The following is a 19,208-nucleotide window of genomic DNA, read 5'->3' as shown; positions in this document are numbered from 1 at the left end:
CCTGCTCACTAGCCGACGCCGAAGGAGAATGCCACGGGCAGTCGATGGCACAAAGTCGAGCCGGTCGGAGCGGCGATGCGTGAGCGAGACTTGGACCAGGACGAAAGAAACAGTGCATCGCAATCCGGGTAACGGACAGAAAACAATAATGAAGCGGCCAATGGCGCCGCCTTGTGCCGTGTCTCGGGTCCAATGAGTGGTGATGGGGAGGGACTCTGAGGGAGCAGCTGGGTTGCCCTGTTGAGCTTGGCGCAGCGTCCTTGGACCCGTCGCCGCGTTGCCTGCTTGTGCCAACACATCAACACCCACCGGACAGCTCTGACCTGTCATAAGCTGGTCCCCCTCCCGCCTCGCCATTTTCCCCTCTCATCCCTTCCTCGCACAATAGCCTGACGTCTTCTGCTGTGCCAGATTCCCATTGTGCGTCTTCTCGTCATTACAGTAAGTACGCTGCGAAGTGCGTTGCTTTGATTCCATTATCAGCCCGCTGATCGTATCACCACAGCACGGTTTGCTACCTCCTCCCCCTACCTCGTAGCATAACGACCTCGACCTCGACCTCCCAGGCCGCCATGGCGTCCTCGGCCAAACCCAGCGCCGATCCCACTTACCTCCAAGTCCTCAACTCGCTCCAGCTCGCTCTGCGCAACTCCAACCTCCCACAAGAACAACGGGAGCAACTATGGTTACAAGCTACCTCCGCAATATCCACCCGCCGAAGCACACCTTCTTCACAGCTTCGTCAAGTACCACGATCCATGTCTGCGTCGAGCACCTCAATATCTTCTCAGATCCAAGTATGCGATAGGGGTTTGGTTCCGTCCGACCCCCTGGCTAATTCCTTGACAGACCGCAGACGCCATTGTAATGGACCGCACTCGTTCCGCACCTGCCGCCTCTCACAGGCACGATATATCTTCGTTTTCTGCTCCCAGCGGTGACGATATGGGCATGCTTGCCCAGCGCAGCTTCTCCTCCTTGCCCACCTCGCAATACTGCAGTGATATGGAGTCTAGCAACTACACCCTCTATTCACATGCCACAGCCCTCCGACGTCAACGCTCTCTGCAACCCATTCATGAGCAAACAGCTCTGGGCACCGACAGCGTCGTCGAGTATCAGCCCGCAGACTACGTGAGCACGCACATCGAGCCTCTGGGCTCCTCTGCTCTCCCCCTGAACCCCCACCTCGACGTAGATCATCTCCATCTACAGGTTGACCCACTAATTCAAGATGCACAGTCGTGGTGTCCGCCGCTTGACGGCTCCCTCTCCCCGGGCATTGCATCCACGGGCGCCCTCACACCGTCTACTCCATCTAGTAGCAGCATGAGCCGGCGCACCAGTTGTAATGCCCAATTCCTCGATTCCATGTCTATGCTTCGTCTTCCGTCTTCTGATGCTAGTGGCTTTGAACCGCTCCCTACTGAGGACGGTTCGTTTCTTCTTTTTCCTCTCGATCCTGTTAATTCGAGTGCTATCAGCGGTTGCGGTGATAGTCTACTTTCTTCTTCCAGTTTCTCTTTCTCTTCATCCTTGGTTGGCAGTGACAATCAAGTGTTCCCTTTTTCTTCTGCGCAACAGTCTGCTCCAAGCGTTTCCCCGCTTGGAGGATTTCAAGATCAGTGTCTGTCAAATGGCTTGAATGCCAATCTTGAAGAGCAGCATCAGTCAAATGGTATGTCAAGAAACATGCGGAGATCGTCATCGAACTCCAGCAACAACGAAAACGGCACATCAGCAAGACGCACAGCTAACTCTTCGACCGACTCCTACCACCCACGCCCCAACCTCTCAGCAACAACCCACGCCTCTACCTCCCGAAGGATCGCACCAAAATCAACAACGCCACCGACCGCCCCCCTCCCGCCAGCACTCCCAAACCCGGCCAACACGTCACTCCCATCGTCAACTTTAACACCACCCAACATCACAATCCAACAGCAAGCACCCACCGCCCTCCCCATACCCATACCCAAAACTCCCTACCGCCGCCCCGCGCACGCCAAACTCCTCTGCCCCCACTGCAACCAACGCCCCTCGGGTTTCCGCGGCACCCACGAACTCGACCGACACATTGCGCGTGCTCACTCGGTCCAGCGCAAGGGCTACATCTGCATCGACGCTTCCGACTCCGGTACTTTTCTCGCAAACTGCAAACATTGCCGAAATGGGAAGGTGTATGGTGCGTATTACAATGCAGCGGCGCACCTGAGACGAGCGCATTTTCATCCTAGGAAGAGGGGGCGGAAGGGAGTGGCGAATGGGGCCCCAAATGGGAGGGGGAAGGGGGGAGAAGGAAGGGGCGGCATGGGGGGTGGGGATGATCCGCCGATGGAGTGGTTGAGGGAGAAGTGGATAAGGGAGGTGGATGTTTGTGAGGATGGGATGAAGTATAACGATGAAAGTGATGAGGCCGATGGCGTTCGGGTCGGGGATGAGGCTGCTGCCGTGCCGCAAATGATGAGGGAGTGTAGTCGGAGCGTGGAAAACGGGTATGAGTATTTCTCAACGACTCAGAGTACACCACAACAGCTGGCTGGTGTTGCACAGGAGGAGGAGTGGGATTTCGGCGAGTTTATGGCATTGTGACGTTCGTTATACCATAATAGCTTTACCACTTGTTTTTCGTGCATGTAGATTGCTATAATGTTGTAACGCTTTGATATATAATAGTCGATGTAATCTCTCACGGACCTTACTCTACCCACTCTTGAGCACGATGCTTCATATAGACATTTATCTTGCTGATAAGGACTTTGGATGTCGTCGACGGCTTGTTGCTAAGAGTATGGTGCTTCTATACTATCTGCAGGAAGTATTCTGCGTAATGCAAGCAGCTCATTGTGATGCTGCGAGTTATCACCACTTGCATCATCATCATCATCATCAGCATCATCATCGTCATCATCATCATCTCGAAATTTAACATGACGTTCCCACCACACTTGGATCTAGCAGGCCCGGCACACATATGCAGCATCTCCTCCCATTTTGACGGACTCCCTTTCTGGGCCGGCCGCAGAGTGGCTACTCCGCACGCACAGTCGCACATAACGACTATTATCGAAGGGTTGAGCAAATGGTGATCCACCGCTCCAGTCACATGAAACGGCAGATGAAAAATCTTAAGACAGGCGCAGATAGACCAGCTAATCTTTTTGCGAGGAGCGGAAAGCAAGACTGAAATGGGAGGCTTGGATAGTATTTTTTGGACATAAGATAGTTTGTTAGTCCTTTTGGACGTTCCTCCCTATCGTCTCTGCGTTGATTGCGGATGTCGAAATTGGACGAACGGACGGCACATGCCCAGGCTTTACCATATGTTTTTTTGCATTTCAGATACTGTGGAGAGCCGCAGGGAGGACATGCTGTATCTTTCTAAGAATTACTGATGGCCGCAAGTCATAGCAATGTTGGTGTGGATGGTCTTAGAAAGAACGCATGTCGGGGTGGGGCCAACTTTTATAGTTGGGTTTCTTGCCTGCGCACATTGCGCGTGTCGAAATTGGACGAACGGACGGCACATGGCTTCACTATATGTCTTTTTGCGTTTCAGATACTTTGCAGAGCCGCAGGGAGAACATGCCGTACTTTTCTAAGAATTCTTGACGGGTCCAAGTCATAGCACATGTGCGCGGCGGGTTGGAAAGAACGCATGGGGGGTCGGTGGTGGTTATAGTTGGGTTTTCTTGCCTGCGAGGACATCTGTTGTGGCAAATCCCTTTTTGAATGCTGCTGTCTTGGACCATGAGGATGATGTCTGACATAACGTGTCGGGGTGCAAGATCTTCGCTTTTGGGGTTATCCAATGCCGCCCACATGCCTGGCTTGTCTCGTCGATTTCGTCCTGGCTGCGCAGAGAGAGTCCTGCATGGCACATGCTCCTTGAGAACTCGCATTTTGGCCAGATGTTCCGATGAGATCATTGGATGGATCTGCCATGTTTCGGGAAGTTTGGTTTCCGCCGCATGTCTGGGCTGGCCGGTTGTTTGACTGGATAGGAGCCATTTGAAATGTGGTCCGCTTTTTTTTCTGGAAGTGTCTGACAAACAATACGGTCGAGGGTGGGCGTATACTGAATCTCCTTGTTTTGAGCTTGAGGTGCTCCCTTTCTGCCATCATGAAGATCTTTCGTGATTTTCGCTGTCCATGTTCTCTTCTTCTTTCTTTTTTGAGGCTTCTAATTATAAGTGGAGCGAGTGATCTAATCTCGTTCCTGTTTACATGGGGGGTCACAGTTTCCATTGTACATTCTTTAAGACATTGCTGCGGAAACGAGGCCAGTCTCTGCACATCGACAGGCGTCATGTTCATTTGAAGAGAATTCATGCCCTCTCAAGACTCGAGGAGGAAATCAAATCGTGGTGCATGGGATGATTTTCATTTCGAAGTAAAGCCGATACGCTCTCGGGCGTTGAGGAGAAGTCATCTCCAGGTGAATCTGGGAATTTGTCTTTCTCTGCCTGTTTCTTCGAGCGAGGATGGACGCCGAATGTTGGAGACATCCTTCGGTACAGCTGCGGCAGGATACACAAAAAGCATATGTCGATGGGATTGCGATCTTGCTTATAGGATCATACTATGTATCGGAAACACATTTCTTTCTTCGAAAATCCTTCATTCTGTCGCCATCTGCCTGTTTTGTGTAGATATGTTCCAAGGAGTCATCTTGAGGGGCTCAACTGGGTGTAGATCAAGGCGTGTTGGTGCCACATAGCCATCATGAAAGGGGAGTTTTCCAATGCGCAAATGGCGGTTACGAAGTGTGTAGTAGGCCGCGCATGCAGTGCGACTGCGCAATTTTCCTCAACCGTGAGAGTGTCCGAGGGACATTGCACAACCACTCGGAGATTTTCGAAACGGAAAGTCCCAAACAACATGGAACCATTAGTTGACTATTTGAAATGGTGCTCCGCGGACATGAAGCTATCCAGCCATTTTCAAAAACTGAACGCGGAGGAACATTGAACCGTGGGCTATCGTTTTAGGACCCGGCTCTCTCAGCGGTTGTAGAGAGTAGGAAGCACAGAGCAGGATGTAGGGAAGGTGTTTATATACGTCTCTGTAGTTACTGTTACGAATTCGGAAACATCGAATCCTTCGCTGTTGGATTTTGATCCAGCTGCTGCCGGGTGAGGAGAAGCGGGCGCACATATCAGTGAGATGAATTCAATTTTTGAAGAACATTCCCGGTGCGCATCAAGTTTTCAGATGAGGCACTGTTGAGGTGGGAGAGTGAGGGGAGAATAGCGAAGACTGCAGGAAGAGGGTTTTTATATTCGCCGTTTTGAAGTAGCCCAGGGACTGGGACGTAGAGCGAATGGGCCAATATAATGTGGCTGCGAGTTTCCAAACACAGCACCTGCATGCGAAGTTCACTGAGTGTTTTCTGGATACAAGATCTTGCACATTTTTGGCATATGAGGTGTTTTGGGGCAGTCAAGCTCCCCTCTTAAGCGCATGTTATTGTTATTGTAGAGTGCAGGTTTGGGGATGATCATGCAGGATGGTTACTGCCGTTTAGTTTTTCATATGTCGTATGTCGCCTAAATCCACAAAAGTCAATCAAGTACCGCGAGCTTTCTTATTTTTAAATCTCTTTTTCGTTGCAGGGGTCGCGTAGACGGCAACATTACGGGTCTTTGCTAGTCTTTAACAAACATCGGGCCATGGTGTTTGTCTTTGGGAACTAGGAGTGAAAAAGATAGAGAAGGGCGGGAGGACAGTGGCGGAGGAAATTTATAAAATCTTCCAGCCCATGCTTGGTGGGACAGATAATTGATAGATGATTGTTGCAAAGAGCTTCCTTGCATATGGATGAGAGTAGCCAAGCCATCGAATCACATATCGTCTGGTGATTTGGTTTTGAAAAGCCAACTTGGTAAAGACATAGCACTTTACTTTTTTGTTTTCAATGCGGTTGTTTTGGAAGGTTTGTCTGCGGTGAGGTAGTCATATAGTTGCACTGTGTATGGCTGTCGGACATTTGAAGCATGGAATGGTCTTTGGAATTCGCCATAATCCCTAGGCATTTTCCGCAGTGTTGTAGCCGAATCAGCCGTAACCATAACGACGATTGACAGGAAAAGACTGTCGTCGTCTGGTCGTTCTAGCCTCTGACGGAGCGGCTTTCGGGAGCTTGGCTGTCCTCTTCGCAGTCTCTGCGAGTCGAATTAAGGTTCTTGAGTGATGCGACTGCGAAAGCAAGAGATCGGGCACAGTGAGCATAAGCCAATGAGAATATCTGTGCAACCCAATGCCATTGCAGTTCACTGCATCGTTTGAATGAACTGGAGCTGATGTTGAGTGCCGCCGCTCCATTCAACATCTCTCGGACGCTCATATGGGAATTTTGAGACAATGAAACGCCTCTACCCCGTACATTGTGGAAGTAACCTTTACTTCCCTGGACTGACGTGTTGAGAGATATTTCTGTGAGCTTGCTAGACTACTAGCGCACAGAGTAAGGGTCTTATTTTTGAAAGACATTCACAGTCCGTCAGCTGATTTAGGTTCCTTGGTAAGCTCTTTGAAGTGCGTCGGAACAAGGTCATGAGAAGATGCAATTAGACTCTGCACTCCTAGGGCCAACATAAAACACGTTGAAGCCTTTTTTATATTGTTTTGATTCGCAAAACACATATTTGGTGAACGAGGGCTCATATATCAAGGGATGACTTCTGAGCATGACATTCTGTGGCAGTGTTTTAATAGGTCCGTCCCACAGGTCCGTGAAGTCGCCTTGCCAGTCCAAGTCACTCGAGCAAATTCCTCATTTTTCGGCAGCCCATAGCCACATGGGATGGCCGTTACAGGTGGTTTATAAAGTTTCTCCTGTCTTAGCAAGTGTTCGTACGGCCTCTCCCATTTCATGTTTCGCTGACTCTAAACCCATGATGTCCTCTCTTTCGAGACACAACATCTGCATGCAACTAAGACATTTTTGGCTCGTCCTAAGCAACAACACGTAAACAACCCTCATAAGAATTTTGACTCCTTTTCAGTGAGCAGGTGTAGCCTAAGTCTGATACTCGTATATCGTGCCTTTGCTTGTTGGCGGCGAGTGTGTGAGAGTGCGCTGCATTCCCAAGGGTTTGAGGAAGCCCCTTCAAGCATGTTGCCGGTGTAACCCGTCGAACACAATGGAAAAACCTTTTTCGTGGTTCTTGGAGTTTTATTTTCATTAAAGTAGAGGTAAGAGCGTGACAGTGAAACAGCAGGACCTCGTCGGAGGCATCTTTTCTCCCAAACAATTTTACTGAGCAATTGGCACTTTCGATTTTGGCGTACATGCCGTTGGTTTAACATCGCTTTTGAGGTGGATTCGACATGGCAGGGCCGACCAGCTTTTTGAAATGTCAACTATCCGCAGCAAAAATTTGAACGAATTACCGCTGTTGCGCAGAAAACGGATAGGAGCAGCCTCTCTTTTTAGGAGCATATATATACGTTATGCGGCGCATCGCATAATCGAATGTGCACCTAAGACGCTCAGAGTGGTAAAGGTAACCATTGACACTGTTCTTGGGGGATGAATCCATCGACTTTCTGCTTGGGTTTCATACTGGGGACTCAGTTGCCGGTTCGCATGATGCGTTCTTGATGAAGCTTTGAACTTTTGTAGGCAGATCGAAAGTTCCGACCATGTAACGAACATGGTTGAGTAGGGCGAAAGAATGCGTTAGGGGGGAGTAGACAGCACATGCAGGTTGCAGCATAGTTTTTTGGAGAGCCCTGTCCATATGTGTTCGTCCTGACATTTCTGGGTGGGCATGTAGCATAAACATTGATAGTTCTATTCGGATTTTCTGAACACAGTTATGAAGATCCCTTTGTTGAACGAGTCAACCGAGGTTTTGCGTCAAGAAGGCTTAAAATAAGTAGAGACTTGTAACACGTCAGCGGTTAATGGGGCATGCAAGCCGAAATACTGATTCGATTGAACAGAATCCGTCATTCTTGACTATTCTGGTCCGCTCCCCGTGCCCCAGTGTTGCCAACACTTCATTGCATTGCTCCTCACCGAATCATACTGGCCAGTCTTCTTGTTTGACGGCTGGGCAGCATCGTCAAAGTGACCCTAATCAGCAGCGGCCACGACTTCCTCAATCTCGCGCTCAAGCTGATCAGCTTGCTCGATCAATTCTCGCTGTCCCGAGTTCTGAATATGACCCTTCCAATTCGCTTCTCGAGCCTTTTGGAGCATGCCGTGGAGGCTTCGTCGCTCTTTTCACCTTGTCGTGAGCACGTGTTTTGACACCCAGATAACAAACAAAGTGCTGGACTTACGCATCCTATCTAAATATCCATCTTGCTTGTGCTCTTGTATCAATCCTCCCATTTTCTTGAATAGCCTCTCCAGGCGGTACTCTCGTATGGCTTTGAAGAATTTTACGATAGTCTCAATGATCGTGTTGGCAACGCTGAAAAGCGCGTAGCAGATGGCAATAATGCCCATGGTGATAGGTTCGGGCATCTTGGCGAAGCTGATTGATCCCTCTAGAGCAATCGATGTTTCACTAGGTCGTCCAAGGAGAATAGATAAGGAAATTAAACCGCGGGGTGCAAGGGGAAGAGTCAAGGTATTGAAATTGTTTCCGTGATAACGACGGGTGAACACAGTAGGAAACAAGGGTGAGTTTCTGCTCCTCCTTTATATTTTATCGGTTTAGTCACTTACCCCTTAGCTCACTCCCCGCGGTGTATATGCATCCCCCTCAGCTGAAGCAATGGCTCGCTTAGATACCGTTTCCATTGGAAGCTGAGCACAGTGGCTTGGTATCAGGCTGAAGATATCGTATGTTTTTCTAAGAAACACGCCTTGTGGTGGCAGTGGCGGGGTAAAATCCCTCAAGTGCTCATCTTGAATGCATTCCATATCCTTCTTATTCACCCTGTATGAAACGTCATTCCCGTGCTCCTGGAGCATGCCACACGCTGAAGACAGAAGATTATCTAATGATTGAACCGTAGGCGCCTTTTCACCGTAGTTCCTTAGATGGATTCCTGAAGATGTTATCCAACGATAGTGTAGGCTCAACGCCTCCTCGTGTAAGAAAGGACTGATCGAAGATGCGCAGCGTGATACACGATCTTATTGGCCCTACAAAACACGCTTCTGCGTGGCCTCTGCAGATGTAACGGATTGGCGGAGTGAGAGCAGAGGATGCGGGAGACAGCAGAACATCAATCCGATCCTTAGGACACATCGGTCGAATGTGTGGGTCTTTAGAAGTTGCGCACGCAACTGTGTTGAAGAGAAGAACATGTATTAGGCACCATATCTCTACGACCGCGCAACATGCCTTAACAATACTATATTTCAAGGCCTAGAAGGCTTACGCGCATGTTAGCGGCGTTGCGTGGTTTTTTAAGCTCAACTGCTTCCATATATGTACTTTCCTGCAGAGCTCTTGAGTTGATTCACATAGGCCTTTTAGCCTGCATTCGGTTGCGGTTACAGCCTTTTAGGAATATTCATCGACTACATTGTTGTCTTCAAGAGACTCCTTGAAGAGAGGGATGCAGTGCGTAGAGAAGGAGCGCAGAGTTGCAAAGAAGGAGATATATATACGCGTGCCCTATCCTACATACTCCTGAGAGCGTTCACGGGGCCCCGTCGTCGCCTTAATTTACAGCTCCTACATTTTCCCATGCTTGAAAACATACAGCTTTCGAACTAGATAGTTTTGGAATGAAGCGATCCTGGCATGAGAGCTCCAAACGACCACCTGCTAATCCTAACAGACGCTACGCATCACAACATCCAACAAACAAGCTAAACATGACATGACATACCTGGGGAAACACCCCTAAGGCAATTGCACTTCAACATTGACTATAAACTCTTCGATATTTTAAAACGCACCTGGCACCCTCGGCCAAGGACTTTGCGCTCACCACTTATTCTCGCCTTTCTCCCCTTATTTGACCACCGTGACTGTCTTCACCTCCAAACATAGAGGTACGAACCAGCACCTTTGAGGATTAACATGCTTTCCTTCACGGACTCCTCTGGACCATTGGGGAGACGTTCGAGTTTTTTCGCTCTGATGCACACTAGTGGAGCGATCGGCGCAGAAGGAAGATCAGGAAGAGAGACTAGGGAGATTATATACTCCCCTCGCAAGCCGCCACGTGCATTCCGTTTCCCTTGATATCTACCCCTAACGGACGGCTCCCTTGAGTAGACGCCATAATCGAGGACGCCAAAGACGGGGCGAACATGCTCGACGTTTTATTGATTCTCCGGCATAGGAAGGAATGCCCCAAGTATCGACGAGTGAACGTTGGTTTTATAGACGAAATGCGAGCCGATTTAGAAACTCTTGAACATGCAACAACTCTCTCAGGCTCTTCTAGTTTTTTTTTTCTTTCTATTCTCTCTTAAGAACGCAGGCAATCGCAAACACGCCTCATCATGAAGCAGACTTGCGTGCTGAAAGTAGGGAAATAGGAGTATTTGTACTGTATATCTCTCCTCTTAATAAGTTACGTGACCCCTTCTGTACATGTACACTACCTGCAGATCGTGCTAAGCAACTGCAACAATTTTGACGCCAAAGGGATGATGCACAAGAGCACGAAACATGTTCGCTTTCCTGTTGATTTTTACAACCTAGATGACCCTCACTAACATAAACTTTTCCCGGGTCGCTTTCAACACATGCCGATCCCCTCTACATCTTTTTGGACATCCTTTTTGGACATCAATTCCGCCATCATCTGTTTTGGAAAAACCTCAGCCTATAAAGGCAAGTTCATGCAGAAGGAACGTGAAGCTCGAGGAAGGTCTATATAGCCCGTAAATGTCCCCTCTGCCACAGCCAGCACTTTCACATGCCGCCCTTATCTGCTTCAACCGCAGCTGCACATCTCACGCAGCAGCCGCAAAACATCGAAAGGGCATCAACAATGTAGGAGAAGCAGGGAAACATTTTCACTTCCTTTTTCGATTATAGCTGCCAGTGAAAAACAACATTATACGCGGCTGTCGTAATATGTATAAGTTTCTCCTCAGCGTTTCACTCGCAAAGAAAACAAACTCCTTAGACATATGTCTCCAGCAATCCATTTTCCACACCCTAAAAACGCAAACCTCATAAACATATGACTCCCCCGCTACAATTTCCAACTCCCCTATCCCCCTTGCTACAAACATAGCTCACGAGCACTATTTTTCTCTATCTCACCACATCATCTCGCAATTCCCTTGTTTTCTTCTACCTCCACGTACACGAAGGGTAAGAGAGGCAAGAGGAAAAAGTAGAGCTAGCACCTCAACATCCACGGTATTTGGCTTTAGACGCTTCCTCTAGCTGTGTCCCCGTCACCGCTTACCTGACTACATTTACGTGGTCCTCCCTTACGTAGTTTGATGCACGCGACGCTCGACAAAGCCGTCGTATCCCCCTTGCGCAAAACAATCCCTCTTACTTCCGACACGCCTTTTCGACCACCCCACACCCCTAAACAAAACGAACTGCGCACACATGGATCAAACCCTCTCCATATGTATGAGACCCCTTGAGAAACCGCGTACCTCTCGCTTCTGCTCATCCCAGAGATAACGACCTCGCCCAAGAGTATTTCTAGAAAGCCAACGGGGGTTTCCAGGAGCGCAATTTGCCCGTGCAAGTAAAAGTAAGAAAAAGCGGAACGTAAAAAAGCAAGAATACTCCAGGGGGTTTTTCGAATTGATCTCACTTCTTAACCACCTGGACATGCCTCTCAAAGATGCGTTCACGTGCCCTCCTTCCTCATTCAACACTTCCTTTCTTTCGTTGATATATCGCCACGATCTCACCGATTCTCCAATCCACGTGCCCACCTTCCACATCCAGGCAAACTGTCTCACATGTACTTCGTAGACTTGAAGTCGCAAACGCGCCATCCCACGCCATCCCCCAGACCCATAGCATCATCACGGCGCTAAACCCCATCCACTAATCCATCCTCAACTCCACAGCCATCAACCTTCATCCTCTTCACACCTCTCCTTTCCCACTCACAAAACGCATGCAAAGTGAAATCGTAACTCTCGTTCCTCATTCAATCATCCTGGCTCATTTCTAATCCGTCCTATACCGTACTCCCGCACCTACCCAGGCGCCAAACAAATAAGAGCATCAAAATTTTGATCATCCAGTCTGAAACTTGCAGCTCGCGGATCCCAAAACCCTCGAGAGTTCTACCCTGCTAAAACGCGACGCACGCTCCAACCCAAACATTCAGAAACAGCACAATCTTCCATCTCCCTCGAACCGCTTGCCTCTCACCACTTCAAGAAAGAAATACGACACGACACCCTTACTGCGACCTGGGAGTAACATCGCCCCTCACACTCCCCTCCGCTGTCCTCGTTCCAGAGGCGGAACCCGTCACACTCCCCGCCTGTCCAAGATACTGCTCGAGCGCCTCGTTTCGAAAGCCGTGGAAACTGCCACTCGACTCCGTACGCTTCAAGTCCGAGTGGTCCTGCAGCTCAGCATCGCTGGATTGCTGGCGCTCCGGAGGACCCATAGCCGACGAAGGTGGAGCAGAACGCGCAGGTGCCGACGGCGGCACCCCCGCGTTGCTGATCTGTTGCGCCAGACTGGGCTTCTCCGCGAGGTTGTGCAACATTGCGCGGCTGGCGTCGAGCATCTGGACGGCGTAGTCGAGAAATTGTGCACGCTTGCTGCTCACGCTGAGAGTCCAGCGGTATTCTCTTAGACGGGTCTTGTAGAATTCGGCCTCTTCCTGAGTAGGAGCAGTGGCCCAGAGAAGGGATCCAAAGGTGCCAATGAGGGTGAAGTTGATCTTGGACGCAAAGTACCAGAACGCCTGGAGGTGCTCTGGCTTCAGGCGGTTGACAAAATCCATGGCAGAGATGAGGCGAGTTTTGGCGGCACTGCGACACATGAAGAAGCCATACGGGTCATGAGTCGAAGGATCGAGGGATTGCACTATGCGGCGGTGCAAGGTGATCTCTGTCGCGAAGTACGCAAGGTGCAGATAGCCTAGGGATTGTGAGTATATGCTAACCTCCAGAACTAGGGCAGACCCACCAGTTGAAGAGAGTTTGCCATTGGTATTGGCGCTCATCTTAACCGTCTTCGGCAACTCCTCGTGCCACTTCCTCAACTTAAGCTGGACGTTCTTCGCGCGGGACAGAATCAAGGACGTCGAGTTCTTGCCTGCATTTGCGAAATCCTGGATCGCCGTCTGCGTGTAGAAGGTATCCATGACCTCGGCCATGATCATGGTGAGACCGATCATTTGCGCAAAAAGCTCCTGCCCTCGCCGGTTCTCCGCCCTCTCCTCTTCAGTCTCCTCCTGTCTATGTTCATAGCCGTCGTCCTCCTCAAGAAAATCATCCTCAGTAATCGGCTTTACCGCCCAGTTGGCGCTAAAGATGTGCGATGGACGTCCGTGGATTAGCGAACTCCATTTATCCTGCATGTACAGGGCCCAGGCGATTCTCTTGCGCAAGCCACGCTCCCAAAGCGGAATGGACCACGATGAACAGTCAAGGTGGAGCCCCAACTCTTGGCCTATTGCCACGAGCTGCGTCGTCAGGCTCCATGAATCTGCTTCGGGGCGCTGCAACAGCAGCAGACCGGCTTGGATCGTGGAAAGCTTGGGTCTCTCCATCGCGAGGGAGAGCGACTTCATCGCGACAGCTTCCAGCTTTGTCGCATCGGGCTTGGGGTGGGCCGCCAGCTTCGGATCAAACGACCACCAGTTCAGCGCCAGAATATACATGCCTGCCATCAGGCAAGGGGAAAAGGTTCGGTCGCCAGTTCGATACCGCTCCACGAAAAGATGCTTTTGGATAATGGGAAAGTTGGGGTGCACAATCTGGAAATAAAGGTCAAGCAAAGCCGGTCCATGCGGGTGGACAAGCTGTTCAACATGCCTCAGAGTCTCGGCCTCTTCGGCATAGTCTTGGGTGTTCTCGTCGGGCAGCATGATGAAACATTCATGGTCATTGACTCGACGGAGGGTACCAAGGTCGAAGGTGGACTCGTTGCGGGTATCAAAATGGGACAGTCCGATAAGCAGAGAATCAAAAGGAGAACTTAAACCGATATATCTGCTATGCTGACGGCTCTGCAGTCCCAAAGTCTCTCCCAACTGAACGGCGTGCTGATTGGACAACGACCTCTGGGGTGGGGGAGGGCTTGGCGCAATAGCCGTTATCGTAGGAGTCGTTAAGGCGAGCGGAGGCGGCTCTGTCTCAACCGATCTACCAACTTGAATTAGCTTACCGTTCGCCAGAGAAGAGGGTAAACATACCTCTTCTTCTGGTTGTTGGGCGAATCCTTGTTCCCGTCGTCGACTACCTTGCGCTTCCTGGGGAGTGGACTCTGCACGAAGGTGCACTCTTGCTTATGGAACTCGCAAAGGACACACAATTTGCGGCCCTCGTTTATGACGCAGCGACTCTTTCGTCTTCGGCAAGCGTCACAGGGTCTCTCCCTCCTCTTGTTGATGATGGGCGTAACATGCGACAGCGGCTTGCCAGTAACCAAGTTCTCTTTGCCCGGTGAAGGCTTCTGCTGGTTGTGCGGTTTGTGGGAACGGGCGGCAGCGATGGGGATGGGGGCCTGCCGTGGCATGGGCATCGCAGGTTGTATAGCCACGGCGGTCGTCATGGCGGCGGTATCTGAGAGGTCCCCTGCTCAAGGTACGATAGGGTAGGGTCGAGATAAGGACGCGGCAGGTCGGGGGACTGGATGCTCGATGGGGGCTAGTCGGGCCAGCAGGCTGGGCTATCTGCCTGATACTCTGCAGGTAAGCCGTTGCTAGCTCTGGGCATGTTTTGTCTTGGTATAGACGTAAGGGGAGAGGAACAAGTAGGGACGCACCAGTCACACGAGGTGCTGTAGAGCAGGATCCGAATCGGGAGACGGAGGTTGGGGCTTATCGCGTGGGTTGCATAAATAGGCCACAGGATAAAGTGGAGGTTGTAAAAAAGTAAACTGTTTCGAGTGTGGCAAGTCGGCAGAGGGCGGGGCGAAGGCTCTCAAGGACCCAGATTGCCAGCTATGGCAGCGAGGAGAATGAGGTAGTGGATGCTGCGTGCCGTCATTGAACTGGGCGGAAGAGGACGACAGAGGGCGGAGGCCGGCGACGGACAGAGAGGTGCAGGACCTGATTAAGCAATATCGAAGGACGGCAAGGGCATAACCGCGTAGTCGAGGGGTGCGAGCAGAGCTATATTTCGGTGGTGAGGGTGGGAAATCAGGGAGTGGGAGGTTGATGGGAGCGCTGGTGGAGTCTTTTTGAGGATGGCGCCTGGTGGTTCTTTCTCAGACATGTGCCTGGCAACGCTTTGGGCGTAGAGGGCTCCCAGGCTTGCTCAAAACCGATTACGTGATGACTTGGGCGAATCGAACACGGCCCAACCCGAAGCGGCTAGCTTTCACAACCCCAGAATGAGAGCCGATAAGATCCTCTACAAGCCAATGACAACGCCGCGGCCCCCACTATCCGTATGGAATCGTAAAAAGATTGCTCATCCGTTCAAGGGCCTGATAAAGTGCGAATCCCCCAGAAATTCCAAGGTTCTCGCTCCCAGCCAAGCAGCGAATTGCTCTTAGGTACGAAGAATTGGGCGACCCTGCACGTCACCATTCCAACGGCCCGTAAATGCTGTCATCGAGTGTGGGTTCATCAAAGGATCAACGCGCTGATGGCTCTGGGGAAGACATGGCCACACCGCTTTTGGGTTCCTCGCCGTTTTCCGCGACTTTTGTATGTGGAGTTCGGCATGGGATTGCGATGGGAGGGAAATAACAAGGAAATGAACGCATAGACTCTCCTCTCCGCTCCGCTCCGATTTTGCCCGTAGTCCCTTGTCCGAATACGAGCGGCGGGGCTACTCGGAGATAACGTTCAGGTAGCATTTTGAAAGGTTACTGTGTACCAAGGTACAACCAACCACTAGCCGACTATTTCCAACACTCTCTTGTTCCCTCAACTCAATAGTAGGGAGTGAAAACTCGATGCTGAAATCCCTTGGAAGCAGAGAAGACGGAAATATTTAGGTACAGTATTTCCGTTCCTCCTAGCTGGCCCAACCCTCCCAAACCTCCAAGATGGAACGATGTGCATGTCTATCAGCGGAGCACCTTACGAAATATCCATCTCCCTCAGCCAACGAGAGGCCCAGCTGAGACGAGCACGTCAACCACACCGGCAAGGACCCAAAGTACGGTTCGACGGTTTGTCAGCCGGGACATGACTCCTGTGACCGACAACGGCCGCCATCGCTGGTTGGACCGAACTTGGCCGATGTACTGTGTAATCTAGGGTGAGCGGAAGGAGCGGTAACGGGATAGGGTTGGCGAAGGGCCGTAGCCACGTGCGATGCAGGTCCAGTGGGTTCCAAGATAGATGTCTCAGATACCCGCAAGTAATAGTGACGTCCTCTCCAGGAGCATAGGTACAAAGTTTGTCCGATATATTCCCAGGAAATGCAAGAAGCATTTAATGAAGGGAATAGATGTCGACCGAGTTCGTCATCCTCACTGGCACGGCTCCTACCAGCGAGCTGTGCAGCACCAGTCCCCCGAATAGACTTCCGGGCACCTTCCTGAACAGCTTCTGCGCATTGGTGGAGAGCGCTCCATCGTCTCCGTGCCTGATGTAAACTCGATTCCGCGTCGACGCATCCAGTCTGCGTCGATAAAACTGTGGGCACGCCTTCACTCCGTCCACAGGCAGTGACGATTGAGGGAACCCAGGCTTGTGTTGGAACGACGATGGGCCTCCCCCAGGCATCCCGTCCAGACGGGGTGAAGGGGAGGCAGTTTTCCCATATACGAGTTCAACGGTTGCTGCTCGCGTGAAGATGTGCGTAGAGTCGCGAATTTCCCGACTCTTCCCCTCGGGCACCGTTTGCGCCGATGCCTTACGACGCAGTTTCCGCTTCGGCGCCTTTGGCTGCAGAGGTGTCTCTGAGAGATCCATGAAGTTCAACTTGGGCACTGGTAGTTGGGGTAGCAGCGGCTTGGCTCCAGTCATTCCGGGATCGGTATATGCTCGCCTGGCCTCGACTGATCCCGCGAGGGCTTCAAAAACGGACGGCTTGCATCTTCGGCATGATTTCAGCAGCAGAGGCCAACCGGCGGATAGTGTCCCGTCATAGCTGGTTTTATGACTGTCCTGCAGGTGCTGTCGAAACCGCTGGCCCGAGAAATAGAGCCTCTGATTACACTTCCGAAAGTTGTGCTGATTGATATGTTCCTTCAACACTGCGCTTTTGACCTTTCCTGCGCCCTCGACGAGATTATCATTGCAGTAGCAACAGACGGCTCGCATATTGTCTTTGGAACCGGCCGGGTAGATCGTATATTGCATTCCTGGGAGGAAGCTACACGACCACATAGTGCAGACTGAGTGTAGTTTCTGGGCAACTGCAAGACTCTCATATACTCGTTCGCAGTATAAGCATTTGTGCGGTAGATTACTATGATTTTCAGTGAGTGAAACGGATGTAGAAGCGTTTGGAGCTTACGGGTTACGACGCATGGCTTCACTTGGTCTCGGGTCTGGCACTTCATGGCTGACCCGCTCATCCCACCAAGACATCATGTCGAATCCTTCCAAGAAATGTCTGCTGACATGCTCAGTGCGCTCCCTATACGACACAAAGGTGGTGCCGCAGAACCCGCAGTGCAGCGCCTGGTGACCCCTTTTCAAGGGCAATGGATGTCTCCAGGCTGTAAGCAGTTCAGTCAGGCGAACTGGCTTTTGTCCCGGGCTGACTTTGTGTACTTGGGAAATGTGTTGCAGAAAATGATCTTGCCGGCTGAAAGTACGCTCCGAAAGGGGCTTCTCTTGACAGGAAAGATAGTTGTGGTCGGCAAGGTGTGATGGACTTGGGTTGCTCTTCGCGCAAAAAGGACACCGTTCAGGAAATTCTCCTGTCCGAGGACAACAGACCCAGAGTTCCTGGTATACGTTAACTGTGAGGGTCCAATTTCCACTAAGGGAGCATGTTCACCTCGGGCATGTGGATAGTCTGTTCATGACGCATCCACTCCAATTTACCGTGGAAGCGCTTGAGGCAGAAAGTGCAGTAGAACTTCGACCGCTTGCTGGGTTTCCGCTCTACTCCGCTGTCGGCTTTTCTCTCAATGACCTCCTGCCGAACTCTAGCGTCCAAAGTGCCGCTGGATTTCGTTCTTCGTGGAATTCTTGATGGGACACTGCCCACAGTGCCGCTTGTGGTCGGCCGTTCGGGTGCCTCCGTCGTGCCTGTCAGTATACTCCCACTTGATTTCGGTCTCTCGATGGATTTGGCGTCTGACGCATCTTCGCCTAGGATCCAAGCCAATTTCGGCTTCGAGGCCATCTGCTGGTACGCCACGTCGTCAGTGACTCTGCTCACAAATGGTTCAGGAGCATCCATTTCGGCATGGTATCTGCGAATCTGCTCTTCTAACCGCCTTGCCTTGTCTTGAATCCTTGCAATCTCTTGCTCGGCCCTCATTCGATAATGCGCGTCAGCCGCCTTCTCGTAGCCCGAGATGAAATGCTCCATCTGGTCGGCCCAGGTCTCTTCAACATCCACAGTTCCACTCGTGGTGGGCCGTTCCGGCGATGACATCTTGGCAGCATCGTACTCCATATCTTCAGGGGAGAAAACCGGCAGATTCGCGCGTGATCTGTTCCGCCGACGATGGACGGGCGTTAAGTCTGTCTTAGAGACCAGACTGTATGATGTCCCTGTAGATGCAGGTGCTTTCGCAGTCCATCTACCATCGGATTGCTGTTCAAACGAACTCTCTCTCGAGTGGCCAGAGTGACTATGAACTCGAGCATGGAGAGTGTTGCCGGAGGACTGCCTTTGAAGAGCTGCTTTGATAGCAGGGACAGACGCGGGTTCATCCTCGAGAGGAGCATTCAGATACCGCTCGATGGAGAGTCGGCTTGTCGTCCTTGAGACAGCAAGTCTTGCAGCGCTCTCGCTTTGCCTGGTGGACAGTGGAAGCAGGCGAGGTCCAGCGCCCTCAACCTCTTTGGAGTCCTGTTTCTTGATGGGAAGAAGTTGACCATCTACGCAGAGTCAGACATGGTTCGTTCTTGTTATGCTCAGCAGCATACCTGACCGTTGCGTACGTAAGCGGTGACTATGGAACCAGCTTTTCATGGTTGCGAGTTCGATATTTCCAAAATATGATTGCTGGCAGCGATTTTGTCAGGTTTGCGTA

The 19,208-nt window shown here is 51.1% G+C and overlaps 4 protein-coding genes across 4 annotated transcripts; 1 reads left to right on the top strand and 3 right to left on the bottom strand.

Annotated features, from left to right (window-relative positions):
- Positions 1 to 308: 308 nt before the first annotated feature.
- EI97DRAFT_497874 (uncharacterized protein) lies at positions 309 to 2,697 on the top strand. Its single transcript, XM_033802528.1, has 3 exons — positions 309 to 441; positions 506 to 797; positions 850 to 2,697. Exons 2-3 carry the CDS (start codon positions 573 to 575, stop codon positions 2,590 to 2,592), a joined length of 1,968 nt encoding a protein of 655 aa, XP_033658761.1. The 5' UTR covers positions 309 to 441; positions 506 to 572; the 3' UTR covers positions 2,593 to 2,697.
- A 5,312-nt stretch (positions 2,698 to 8,009) lies between these two features.
- Positions 8,010 to 8,602, bottom strand: EI97DRAFT_472539 (uncharacterized protein; the record flags this gene model as incomplete). Its single annotated transcript, XM_033801854.1, has 2 exons — positions 8,010 to 8,229; positions 8,293 to 8,602. Coding segments are annotated over 2 exons (456 nt in total), but the record flags the coding sequence as incomplete, so codon positions are not given.
- A 3,710-nt stretch (positions 8,603 to 12,312) lies between these two features.
- EI97DRAFT_367223 (uncharacterized protein) lies at positions 12,313 to 14,606 on the bottom strand (the record flags this gene model as incomplete). Its single annotated transcript, XM_033795076.1, has 3 exons — positions 12,313 to 13,004; positions 13,053 to 14,233; positions 14,284 to 14,606. 3 exons carry the CDS (start codon positions 14,604 to 14,606, stop codon positions 12,313 to 12,315), a joined length of 2,196 nt encoding a protein of 731 aa, XP_033658759.1.
- A 1,581-nt stretch (positions 14,607 to 16,187) lies between these two features.
- On the bottom strand, positions 16,188 to 19,086 carry EI97DRAFT_23366 (uncharacterized protein). The gene is made up of 3 exons (XM_033793975.1): positions 17,999 to 19,086; positions 17,510 to 17,946; positions 16,188 to 17,461 (listed from the first exon to the last, which is right to left on the bottom strand). Exons 1-3 carry the CDS (start codon positions 18,623 to 18,625, stop codon positions 16,480 to 16,482), a joined length of 2,046 nt encoding a protein of 681 aa, XP_033658758.1. The 5' UTR covers positions 18,626 to 19,086; the 3' UTR covers positions 16,188 to 16,479.
- Between the last annotated feature and the right edge of the window lie 122 nt (positions 19,087 to 19,208).

This window comes from Westerdykella ornata (genome assembly GCF_010094085.1).
Source record: "Westerdykella ornata strain CBS 379.55 unplaced genomic scaffold EI97scaffold_1, whole genome shotgun sequence".
NCBI classification, from domain to species: Eukaryota; Fungi; Ascomycota; class Dothideomycetes; order Pleosporales; family Sporormiaceae; genus Westerdykella; species Westerdykella ornata.
The sequence above is the reverse complement of the archived record's forward strand: the minus strand, read 5'-3'. Positions and strand labels throughout refer to the sequence as shown.

Bases quoted from the DNA above. Each gene is read 5' to 3' on its own strand.
- EI97DRAFT_497874 (XM_033802528.1), top strand. From the start codon at position 573: ATGGCGTCCTCGGCCAAACCCAGCGCCGATCCCACTTACCTCCAAGTC. The intron at 798-849 runs GTATGCGATAGG...ATTCCTTGACAG, and splicing joins CAATATCTTCTCAGATCCAA to ACCGCAGACGCCATTGTAAT.
- EI97DRAFT_23366 (XM_033793975.1), bottom strand. From the start codon at position 18,625: ATGGAGTACGATGCTGCCAAGATGTCATCGCCGGAACGGCCCACCACG. The intron at 17,947-17,998 runs GTGAACATGCTC...AACGTATACCAG, and splicing joins AGACTATCCACATGCCCGAG to GAACTCTGGGTCTGTTGTCC. The intron at 17,462-17,509 runs GTAAGCTCCAAA...TGAAAATCATAG, and splicing joins GAAGCCATGCGTCGTAACCC to TAATCTACCGCACAAATGCT.